Consider the following 12,259-nt stretch of genomic DNA (forward strand, 5'->3'; position numbering starts at 1 on the left):
GGCGAGAAATTCGATTAAAATGCCAGATTTGTATCTCGAAATGTAAAAGATAGGGTTTCAAAATTAGAATTGATGGGATTATGGATTATTTATTTAAAAAACAGATATTGCTTATATTCAGCTGCTTAAAAGCATTCTTGAAGTCGTGTTTCTGAAAGACTTTTTTGTTTTTGCAACAGATTTGCATATTTATCTTTCTGCCTAAAAATATATTCCTTTCTTTCTGGAATCTTATTTTTTCCATAGCTTGTTAATGATCCCACTGTCACAGGGCATTGTTTTATGCGCTCGCTGGGCATAAAAATATTTGCACAGTTGCCTCTGCTCTTTATATGACGTGTATGTAATATCTATCTATCTCTTTCGCCGGCGCTAGCCCCCTCTCTTTCGCGCCAGGAGGAAACCTTGGTGGCACCACTGCCACTTCATTCTGATGCCGCACCGTGTGATAAGTGGGTCAGTAAAACGCGCGCCGGTGAAGGAAAAAAAAAACAAATAATATAAAAAATAAGAAAAAAGGCTGGAACTGAAATAATAAAAAAGTGTCACACCTGCTTCGGGGGGCGTGACTGTGGCAGTGGGAGTGCGGTGGGTGCTTTACATAAATGTTATAAATATAATAAAAATGTTATTTACACGCTTTTGAAAAGAGAAAGTCCAGAACGGGGCGAGCACACATACGAGACGTGCATTCATTTACTTTCGCATTTGGTTTTTATTCCGCCTTGTTTCGTTTTTGATTTTATTTCGCCAGCACTGTTCACCCCTTTTCTGGGCTTGCTTAATTTCGAGCAATTTATATGTGAGAATTTTTCGGGGGAGATGTTTGTACATGGGCAATAACACAACTTTTATGGCCAATTTATGGAAGGTTTTTTTCGTGTCGGTTTTTCAAACGTGCGTTAAATTTGGCGAGTTGACATGCGGTGCTCTTTTTTCGCGGGAAAGTTGGCCGTAGTTGGGCTCGTCCCCAGATAGATGTGTCTAGATAGATAGAGGCTTACAGTTAGGTGCCGCAGATCGGTCAGATACTTTATGTCTGTTTTCTTTTCTCACGCCTAGTTCTTGAGATCAAGCTGCGACCAAACCCATGAATAAACGGTTATACAAATAAATTAAAAAAGGGTTAGAATTTTGGCTTTGAGTGGAAGAGTCTAGGAACACTCTATATATAATTTGTAATCTATGATTAAACTTTATTATCTTTACCGAAAAGAAAATTCATAAATAAATCAAAATATTTTATTGGTCCACATTACAATGGTTTAAAGTTGTATTATTCTTTTGCCATAATATATTAAATCTTAGTAAGAGTGTGTGAAATTTAAAATACAATTTCTTTTGTGGCTTTATAAAGTTGTTCCGCGGTCGACGAACTTAAAATGGGTGGGAATATTTGCTCGACTCGCTCTGGAATGTAAACAAACTTTATTGAAACGGAAATACTTACACATTTGCAGAAAGAAAATAGCCAAATCTGTGAACTATTTTTATTAGAGGATTGTCAAGGCAAATAAAAGACAGTTATGGAAACACTATTTGACAATTTTTTGCAAGCTTTCTATTTACTTTACTTTGCTTGCCCAGTAAAATGAAAAAATGTCTTGTTTAAATTTTTAGTATGTTGCTTATGGTCCTCTCAGCTATTTGCCATCACAATAAAAAAAATAAAAACTCTAATATCGTAGCAAAAATTATTAAAAAGGAAGAATAATATTTGAGAGCTCAAGTCCTTGAAATGTTTGCTGTATTACCATCATCCATCAGTTGAAGTCTGACTTCTTGTACACCTAATAGTTAGCTTCCATCCTATAATTGAGGCAGACACGCCCGGCGTCGTTGACATCGCTTTCGGTTTCATTTTCAATTCCGATTCCCAAGGTCGATGCCGACCTACATCCTGCTACAAATAACTCGATGTCGTCCAACTCCTGCGGATTGTGGATTGCGAAGTGCAGAATGCGGAGTGAGTGCCTGTGCATCGGCATCGCTATCATCGCTATATAAATGAATGGGCAAAAAACTGTTGCACATTTAATGAAGGCGCCCCGCCGCTTCGCACTCCTTGGCACACGTAATTTATGCTCATCTACAGACCGCACATAAGCGGCACATAAGCTGCGGACACTTGTCCAGGCGATTGACAACATGACATTTTGAATGCGAAACGCCACTAGTCGGCGGACAGGAGTTCCCGGACAAACGGACAACGGACAGCCGGGCAGCCAGCCGACAGGAGCCGGGGTAAAATATGACAGCGGGAGCAACAAAAAACTAGAGTCGATTAAAAAACACCCGCTACGTGAGCTGCATGCCAATTGGCATATCAAGATTTGCAATGTGCCGGGCCAAAGAGCTCACTCAGCTTGGTGATTTTTTCTTGCTTTCCAGACCTTAGAAGCGTGTTTGAGCCGCTGGCACGCGCTCCATCACCATATGCCGGCCCCAATTGAAGTGGCTCAAGAGTGGTGCAGATAGTGCACTGAAAGTTGTTATATTACGAAGCTTTTATACATTTAAAAAAAAAATCGAAACAACTGTAAGATACCCATTACTAATCGAAATGGAGTGCGAAAGAGGTGGAGAGAAGCATGCAGCATTGGCTGTTTTCGAGAAGGCCCACTTTATTTGCGTTTAACTTTTTATTAAATAAGTGGTTATTGATAACTAGAAATATATTCACACAAATATTAAAAAATACTTTTTGCTCTGTGCAACTGCACTTCCAACAAACAGATTGACGAATTCAAGAGGAAAAGTCACCAACCGCCTTGGCCTAAGGCTCCGATCATTTCGTTGAGTTAGGAAAATGAAGATGTCAATTCGGTGGACATATTCAGCTGAGAACTGTCGGTGGTTCAGTGGTGCGACGACGCGATGACGCGGACAGTCTGTCACTTAGCCACCGCCAGTTGCCAAGGCTCTCAATTAGCTTACAACCGAAATCACTTAAGTTCTCATTGCCTGTTGGGCATAAATTGTGGCCAAAATATGAGTGGATGGCAGAGCTTACTCCTGTTGTTGTTCTTACGGCCTGCTCAGCATGCAAATCTCGTTTCCAAAGAAGTGGGGCAAAAACTAAGTTACAAATGTTTCTTTTTAGTCATTCCGCATGCCCTTTTTTTGGGGTACATAAGTTGGAAGAATAGATGAAATATAATAAATAAATATTTAATATGAGAAAGCAATTCAATAAAAGAACGAGAATCTTAGAGAATCTTAGCATAGATTATATATCGTTTTAGTGTGTTTGATATAGAAAGGGCATTACAAATTCTTTATTCTTACATTGACTGGTGCCTTTTTGGCATTTATTCAAATTAGCCTTTAAAACAAGCAAAAGCAGAGCATTAAGTTCACGCAGACACGCCGTTATATACCATTGTATCTTATATATTTAAATGTTAAGGTTTCACTGGCCGTCCGATGTGCAGATGCGGCCTAATTGAAATGCAGCGGACGTCGGCGAAAAGGGGAACAGAACGCAAAAGATGCTTAAGTTATTATTGATATTATAAGTGTTCCTTCGTCATGGCGAATTGGTCATTGAATAAGTTGCTCGTTTCATTGCCGTATCGGATGTTGAAGCTTTCCGCTTATTAATATCAACAAAAGCCCAGCGGATTTTGGCTTTAATTTGAATGTATGTGTACCTACATATAAAGTGGGTTTTATTTAACTGAAATATATGTTTTTAAATGTTGTAAATATGTGATTTGAGTTGTCCTGAGGCTGCTCCAATTTTCCAATATGCGAGTGCCATTCAGAATGGGAACCCAAAACCGCACTTCTAAGTTTTATAACTTGTGTATTTGGAATCCGATCTAAGCGTGGGATACCTCTATGAGTTTGTGCTTTAATTCTCTGACATTCTGCATCAAAATATTTGCTTTTAAAGAGGTTCGAAATTTTGGCCCATTTTCATGTTCCAATTTTCCAATACGCGAGTGCCTTTCAGAATGGGAGCCCAAAACCGCACTTCTAACTTTTATAACTTGGGTATTTGGAATCCGATCTAAGCGTGGGATACCTCTATGAGTTTATGTTTTAATTCTCTGACATTCTGCATCAAAATATTTTCTTTTAACGAGGTTCGAAATTTTGGCCCATTTTCATGTTCCAATTTTCCAATATGCGAGAACCTTTCAGAATGGGAGCCCAAAACCGCACTTCTAACTTTTATAACTTGGGTATTTGGAATCCGATCTAAGCGTGGGATACCTCTATGAGTTTGTGCTTTAATTCTCTGACATTCTGCATCAAAATATTTGCTTTTAACGAGGTTCGAAATTTTGGCCCATTTTCATGTTCCAATTTTCCATTAAGCGAGTGCCTTTCAGAATGGGAGCCCAAAATCGCACTTCTAAGTTTTATAACTTCAGTATTTGGACTCCGATCTAATCGAGGGATTCCTCTATGAGTTCGTGCTTTAATTCTCTGAAATTCTGCATCAAAATATTTGCTTTTAAAGAGGTTCGAAATTTTGGACCATTTTCATGTTCCAATTTTCCAATACGCGAGTGCCTTTCAGAATGGAAACCCAAAACCGCACTTCTAACTTTCATAACATTGGTATTTGGAATCCGATCTAAGCGTGGGATACCTCTATGAGTTCGTGCTTTAATTCTCTGAAATTCTGCATCAAAATATTTTCTTTTAATGAGGTTCGAAATTTTGGCCCATTTTCATGTTCCAATTTTCCAATATGCGAGTGCCTTTCAGAGTGGGAGCCCAAAACCGCACTTCTAAGTTTTATAACTTCAGTATTTGGACTCCGATCTTATCGAGGGATACCTCTATGAGTTCGTGCTTTAATTCTCTGAAATTCTGCATCAAAATATTTTCTTTTAATGAGGTTCGAAATTTTGGCCCATTTTCATGTTCCAATTTTCCAATACGCGAGTGCCTTTCAGAATGGGAACCCAAAACCGCACTTCTAACTTTTATAACATTGGTATTTGGAATCCGATCTAAGCGTGGGATACCTCTATGAGTTTGTGCTTTAATTCTCTGACATTCTGCATCAAAATATTTTCTTTTAATGAGGTTCGAAATTTTGGCCCATTTTCATGCTCCAATTTTCCAATATGCGAGTGCCTTTCAGAATGGGAACCCAAAACCGCACTTCTAAGTTTTATAACTTGTGTATTTGGAATCCGATCTAAGCGTGGGATACCTCTATGAGTTCGTGCTTTAATTCTCTGAAATTCTGCATCAAAATATTTTCTTTTAATGAGGTTCGAAATTTTGGCCCATTTTCATGTTCCAATTTTCCAATACGCGAGTGCCTTTCAGAATGGGAACCCAAAACCGCACTTCTAACTTTTATAACATTGGTATTTGGAATCCGATCTAAGCGTGGGATACCTCTATGAGTTCGCGCTTTAATTCTCTGAAATTCTGCATCAAAATATTTTCTTTTAATGAGGTTCGAAATTTTGGCCCATTTTCATGTTCCAATTTTCCAAAATACGAGTGCCTTTCAGAATGGGAGCCCAAAACCGCACTTCTAACTTTTATAACTTGGGTATTTGGACTCCGACCTAATCGTGGAATACCTCTATGAGTTTGTGCTTTAATTCTCTGACATTCTGCTCTTAAATTTGAATTTATTCTTCAACTTTGTTGGTTTATATGTAACTAAAAAAATTTTGTTAAATGCTTTATAAAATGTATATACATACATATACATATACATTTTTAAATTGTAATTTATTAATATGTTATTTGAATGAATTCTTATTTCTTAAGGGACTAACAATGAAATCTTCTTCATATTCCTGAAGCACTTGATTCAGAAGGGTCTCTGGAGTGTCTAGATTTTGGTTGCAAGCCTCAAAGCATTCCTTGGGTAGAAATCTGAAATAAAAATGATAAAAAATTAATGTATGTTTGAAAGGAATGATATATGATAAATATATGAACCTATGGATCACTGGCGACATCAATTCTGCTCTAAGACTCTTAATATCGGTGGGTTTTGTTACGAGCGATACCAATGCACCCACCACCAAGGCTGTGACCAGCCCAATGGGATTTATCCATTGGTATGAAAGGCGGTACAGTGGGAACACCTCATCCTGATCCACCCAGTGTTCTTCTGGGATAGTCACATTGCCCAAACATCCCTCCACCGAAACGGGAAGCATCTGTGATTTGAGTTGTCCCGAGGCTGCCGCAATCTGCGATCCAAACGTAATCCATCCTGCCAGCAGGATGCTCGATATTCCTCCCACTGCAGCGCCAGTCGTATTGGCCCAAGGAACCAGCATTCCCAGGGTAAATATACCCAAAAAAGTACCACTAGCGATGGACGCAATCGAGGTGCAAACACTCAAAATGCCTCGCAAGTAATGTAGCAGAAATACGAGAAAAAAAGTCAGAACTCCCTGGAATATAATACTCGATTTGATGAGTATAGTTGATACCCTCTCGCTGGGCTGCCTTTTGAAGAAACCACGAACTATGTCTTCCAAAAACACCAAGGAAATCGTATTGAAACAGGACGAAAGAGAACTTAGGCCAGCTCCGAAAATTCCGGCTATAAATAGGCCAGGCATCCCATATAAATGACCCATACTTTGGACGACAAACAGCGGCATAAGTTGATCGTCATTCTGGAAGTAAACTACGGTAAAAATGATATATTTGATACTTTAACAATTAGACCCACCGTAATAAGTCCAGCACTCAGGGGATCACAATCCTTGTACTTGGAAAAAATGAGCAATCCGGAAAAACAACAGACGGACACAAAGATAGCCACTCCAATCGTGAAAAGAAAAGAGGCCTGTTGGCATTTCTTTAGCGACGGTAGTGACATATACCGCTGTACCATGTGTTGACCACAGGCATTAATGGCGGTAAAGTATGAGAAGCCTCCGATAATAGCGCTCCAAACGGTGTGGCGTACATATGGTGAGGGATTCGTGTTGGTGAGTATTAATCGTCCACCCTTTTCCACATCGTCGAAAATGGCTCCCAACCCATTGGAGTAGTATATGGCTAAAACAGCTACTGCCACCATGGAAAGAAACATAACCACCACTTGCCAGACATCCGTGTGGACCACAGCCTTGAGACCACCCTACCAATAGATCATAATAAATAATAAAAATGGATCCAAAACTTATCAAAATACTTACCATGAAGGTATAAATAACGCAAGATAATATAACTACCACTTCAATCAGGTTAAGGTTTAGGCCTGAAACTGTACGCAGAACAAACCATTATGAAATGACAAAATTCTGGTAAGGGAACTACCTACCCTGATTTAAGGATAACGCCGGAACAAATACAACGAATGGCATATATGTAAACTGTAATATTTAAAAAATTGTTACAATATTTATTTATGCAAGCCGGTTAAACTTACTGTAGAGAAAATAGACATGAAAGAAGACACGCCTCTAACACTCGAGTTAAATCGCAACTCCAAGTACTATAATAACAAATTTATATACAAAATGTATGCAAGTAGATATCTAACGACCTACCTCGAAGGCTGAACCAACTTTAAGAGCCGAGTACACGGGTAAATAAATGAAGGAGAGGGCAATTCCTTGGAGCATTATTCCTATGACAACAAGAAAGTACTGCGTGCCATAATGGTAGATCTCTGAAGGTGTGCCTATAATGGTAACGCCTGAAACGTAGCTTTAGAAAATAATTATAATAATATTTGAATATGTATAACATAGCGAAACTAGTTATTTAGCTCACCTGCCTATAAGACTAATGGCTACTGGAACCACTTTCATATTCCGAGAACCCAAAAGGTATTCGTCTATTTTTTCAGACCCAAGATTTTGCTTTCGACTGGGCCGGGGAACATTCACATCTTGCCGTTTTTTCTGGGGTTTCCTTTGAATAATGAAAGATGGAGTAACAGTCTAGTTGTCGGAAAAACGAACTCACCTTAAGCTACCAAAGTAAATTCCCGTACCAGTAGATAATACCGTCACTCCCAGAAGCACTATGTAGTCTATCGTGCCGAATCTGTAGTTATCCATGATTTGACGGTCTATAAAAGATGAGGAAATACTTAATAAAATCTCTCTTCTGAAAGTACTAAGGAAGTAAAGAATAAAATTGTGTATGTTTAAATGAGAGCAAAAATCATGGTCCGACTTCTCTTACGGGCTAAGTTATACTAATGTGATGCTTTGGTTTGGTTAGCAAACAAGCTTAAACTCATCTAGCATAACAGGAATATTTAAAAATCGAAAAATCAAATGCCCAAATATATACCCTGTTTGGCGAAGCACGTTTAAAACCACGCGCGTAATAAAAGAGTTATCTATAAAAGTATGATAAACAAACAAGCAAATACATACATTATTTTCCTGTTTCCTGAGGTACGATATTATACATTTTCCATTAGGTCGTTATTAATATGGATGAACGTAAACATAGAAACAAACTATGACAAGAAAAGAATATAAATGCCACACAAATGTTAATCACATATTAAAGTTATTGTCATTAAAAATATAACACATGGCAGTGGGAGGCTTCAGCTACTTTTTCACACTGATTTCAACTTCTAGAGAAGAAAGAGGGCAAAGTGGAAAGAGAATTCTTATGCAAATGCACGTTTGCACAGTGGGCCAAGTGCGTAGTATTGTTTTTAGTGATAACAATTTATAAAAATAAATAAAATATATATTCTTTAAATGTTTTTTGATGTGCTGAAAACGTATTGAATCATTTGTTGAGTTGTTACCTAGATTTGATTTACTTTGTTAAGTTATTTAAAGATGAATTTATTGTAAGTACCAGGGTCAGCGGTGTGTTAAGGCATCGACATATTTTGCAATGCGGGTGTGATAGCTACAGTTAGCTTCTCTAAGAAGACAGCAAAGATACAATGATGATCATAAAACTAGGGTCTCCAGCTTTTAATCAAATCTAAAAACATTAACTTGCAAGATAATAGAACATGTGTAATATAATTGAAAACATAGCTAGTATTTAAACATAAAAATATTTATTTTTTAAATATTCTTGATGGTTTGCTTGAAGACTGAGCCTAAATGGGATACCAAAATTGGTTTCTGTGCATCAGGCTTCTGTTGGCCAGTTGTCAGCTTTCTGGTTCCTGTTCTATGTGCCCCTTCCTAATCGCGAACCCGACCTATGGCACTAATTACGTGCTGCTGTTTGGTTGCCAGCTTAGACAAAGTGACGCCGACGACAAAGTCGCCTGTCGACCATCGGCCATCGACCATCGATGTCCGTGGTCCAGAGTCCTTCCTGCATTGTCCTGTAGCCCGGTGTCGCCTTCGATGCTCGCTAATCCATTACCAGCGTCATTAATCTAATGAGCTGTTGCTGCTTGGCGCTCCGCTCCTCGATGTTGTTAGTTGCTGCTCGGCGATTGCCGCTGCCAATTGTTGTTGCCACTGGCGGCATGTGTCGAGTTGCCTCTGCCTCTGCCTCTGCCTGTGCCTCTGCATTTGGCCTGGCCATCGATTTGTGCGCTCCAGTTTACTTACACATGTCAACATCATGGCCGCCGTCCATCACCTGATCCCCCAATGTGTTAATACATGGATATGCGATTGTGGCTGGGCCCCCAATCCCCATCTCCCATCCCATCGCTCCTTCGATCTCCCCTCCATCCATATATCCCTGTCTTTGGCAGCACTGTTGCTCGTTTGTTTGCTCGTGGCAATTAACTTGTGCTAAACTGTTATCAGCTTGTCATTGAATTGCGGACTGCGGATTGCGCATACGACGCATCGAGCTTAGGGCATTACCTTTCACTAGCTTCTGGTTCTCCTTCGTCATTAGAGGAAGCTCGTAATTCGTAACAATATTTATAAAGTAATTATGTGTCTTATTGAATACCTCAATCGAGGATAAATCACTTTCTTTAAACCCAACTTAAGTACTTCCGTATTTCCAGAGGCTTTCAGAATGGCAGCCCAAAACTGGATTTCTAACTTTCATAACTATTCGGAGTCCGATCTAAGCGTGGGATACCTCTATAAGTTTAAGGTTGAATCCTCACTTATCCTACATTAAAATATATCATTTTAACAAGGGTGAATATTTTAAGCAATTTTCATGTTCTAGTTTTTGGAATAATTGGTCCGATTTTTTTGTTCATATTTTGTAGTATAGTTCAATTTAATTTGATGGTGTTCTTTGATATCATAACCTTTTTATGTAAATTTAAATAGATTACTTATGCAGCCTTTTCTAAAATACAATAATGACTTAATTATAAAAGCCTTTGTGGAAATGTGTACTAAAACTGCATGTCATTCGGCGATTCTGTGTGGAAAATAAATTGCATTTCCTGCTTCGACAAACATGCTAATGTTGATTACGCAAATTCCTAGCACACACGCAGCTGCTAAGCTCAACACTTACCGACCTTCCTGCGAAAAGTTTCTCTGCCTCGACAAAATATTTTGTCGCCGAAAGCATTTCTTTAATTTAGTTGTGATTCAGAATTTCTCTTGTTTGTATTTCGCACGTATATTTATGTGCTCTTTGGCAGTTGGTGGCTTTTTCCCCATTCCTCAGCGTTCTGTACTTGGGTTTTAGGTGTTCGTTGGCGTCTGGGTTTGACTATTTTCCTTGTTGCCAAAAGTTTTCGGGGCACAAGAAACTTCTTCTCGGCCAGCAAAACAAAGGCGCAAATTACAGTTGCAATTTTTGGTGTTTTGTTGGCATAAAATATAAATACATACAGTCGAGCGTCAACGGCTTAAACAGGCATTTATAAAACAACACCAATGTCATTACAGTATAAATGTGGAAAAAAATAATTATGAATATGAAAACCTCAAAAACAGATCGACAAAATAAAATTCTACCTCGATGAAAATTATTTTGTTTTATTTTTAGGTTGCAGCTCCAATAGCTCAACTATGGATGTATATTGACACATTCATTTGCTTTTTAATTGCTAGCACTTTCGACTGAACATCTTCAATGGGAAATTTATTACAAAGACTTTCAATTAAAATATTTCATTTTAAAATCAATTATATTCCAATTATTTCTTTAGCAACCAATTTGTTTGTGAGACTTTATTAACATATTTCTTCCAAAAATTGCATCTTAGCCAGAATTTTTTGAAAACGAATATATATTCGCAGTGCGATTTAAAGACTATCAACTGTACTTAAAAGCTTGCATAATAGGTAGAGACTTAATACTATAAATGAGTACATAAATATGTATGCACCCATAACGAGATTCAATTTTTTGCGCTCTTGGTGTTGCTGCCAAGCATTTCCGCAATGGTCCAACACGAAATTGGAGCATTTCCGGTGTGCTTACAAAAGACAAAACAATTACAACAAGACCGAAACAAAATAACAAAATATAAATAAAATAAGGCAAAAACAGCAGTCCCAAAAACGAAGACGTGAACAATGAAATGTTCTCGGCTACATATTTCTTGGCCAACTTTGTTGCAGCTGCATTTCGCGTAAAGTTTTCAGAACTCAAGTCTCGATTTCTTTGATGAAGCAAAAACAAGGCGAAACCGCAACAGCACCACCACAGCATCAGAGTTGAATCCGTGTTCTGTGTTCCAGCACCACCACCGCCCAAAAGTGCGCCCCCCGAGCGCCCAAAAGTATTCCCATTTCGCTCCAGCTCAGGGAAAAACAAAAAACAATTACAGCAACTAATAAAGAAACATTTAAAAAGCAAAAGTTTATGCCAGGGCCAGTACTGAGCAAAGATCCCTCCTTAAGAACTCGGACCCTGGTCCGTCAGCACTTTTCCTTGGCGGTACATGAATAAGCAATTAAAAAGTTGTTATTAAAATTATTATGTGAAATCGTAATGAGAGTATAGTGTACTGAACGAACAAGTGCCGCCCTGCAGGGCAGTGTTAAATTTCCTGTTGTTGCTAGTCCTTTTCAATTGGTTTTTATTCCCTTCAGAGTGAATGGGCGAAGGCAAGCGATTTTTGACACTAGTAAATGTATTTAAATTATGAAAAGTATATTTAGTACTTAAACTTTTGTAACTTATGCGTTAGAGGATGAGAAATAGTAAGTTAGATGTATTTTGTGCCATATCCAAACCCTAAATAGATATCCTTTCCTCAACTTCCCAACTCTTTCTTACATATACGTAATTCAAGCGAATACCTCCCAGGGGGACGAGTTGAGAGAACTCTCGATAATTGTTCGTAATTGTTGGCGGGTTAAACACTGTACCGACTGGATTGCGCCATTGATACGGTCAAAAGGATGTCAATGCCAGCACAGGTCGCCGCTATCCG

The 12,259-nt window shown here is 38.5% G+C and overlaps 1 protein-coding gene across 3 annotated transcripts; it reads right to left on the reverse strand.

The window, feature by feature from the left end:
• Positions 1 to 5,589: 5,589 nt before the first annotated feature.
• LOC108024357 (sodium-coupled monocarboxylate transporter 1) lies at positions 5,590 to 8,543 on the reverse strand. Of its 3 annotated transcripts, XM_017094261.3 has the most exons (10): positions 8,340 to 8,543; positions 7,921 to 8,026; positions 7,726 to 7,866; positions 7,500 to 7,659; positions 7,379 to 7,444; positions 7,271 to 7,322; positions 7,146 to 7,213; positions 6,674 to 7,087; positions 5,926 to 6,617; positions 5,590 to 5,859 (listed from the first exon to the last, which is right to left on the reverse strand). In XM_017094261.3, exons 2-10 carry the CDS (start codon positions 8,013 to 8,015, stop codon positions 5,724 to 5,726), a joined length of 1,824 nt encoding a protein of 607 aa, XP_016949750.1. In that variant the 5' UTR covers positions 8,016 to 8,026; positions 8,340 to 8,543; the 3' UTR covers positions 5,590 to 5,723. The 3 variants fall into 3 exon arrangements, with proteins under 3 accessions (XP_016949750.1, XP_050744462.1, XP_050744463.1); XM_050888505.1 differs by lacking the exon at positions 8,340 to 8,543 and having other exon boundaries at positions 7,726 to 7,856; XM_050888506.1 differs by lacking the exons at positions 7,921 to 8,026; positions 8,340 to 8,543 and having other exon boundaries at positions 7,500 to 7,648; positions 7,726 to 7,856.
• Between the last annotated feature and the right edge of the window lie 3,716 nt (positions 8,544 to 12,259).

Source organism: Drosophila biarmipes, chromosome 3R (genome assembly GCF_025231255.1).
Source record: "Drosophila biarmipes strain raj3 chromosome 3R, RU_DBia_V1.1, whole genome shotgun sequence".
Classification (NCBI taxonomy): Eukaryota; Metazoa; Arthropoda; class Insecta; order Diptera; family Drosophilidae; genus Drosophila; species Drosophila biarmipes.

What these genes read in the sequence shown, in the direction of transcription:
- LOC108024357 (XM_017094261.3), bottom strand. Translation starts at nt 8,015, where the DNA reads ATGGATAACTACAGATTCGGCACGATAGACTACATAGTGCTTCTGGGA. An exon ending in AAGTTGGTTCAGCCTTCGAG is followed by an intron (nt 7,445 to 7,499) that starts GTAGGTCGTTAG and finishes TTGTTATTATAG; the next exon opens with TACTTGGAGTTGCGATTTAA. An exon ending in TCATGTCTATTTTCTCTACA is followed by an intron (nt 7,323 to 7,378) that starts GTAAGTTTAACC and finishes TAAATATTACAG; the next exon opens with TTTACATATATGCCATTCGT.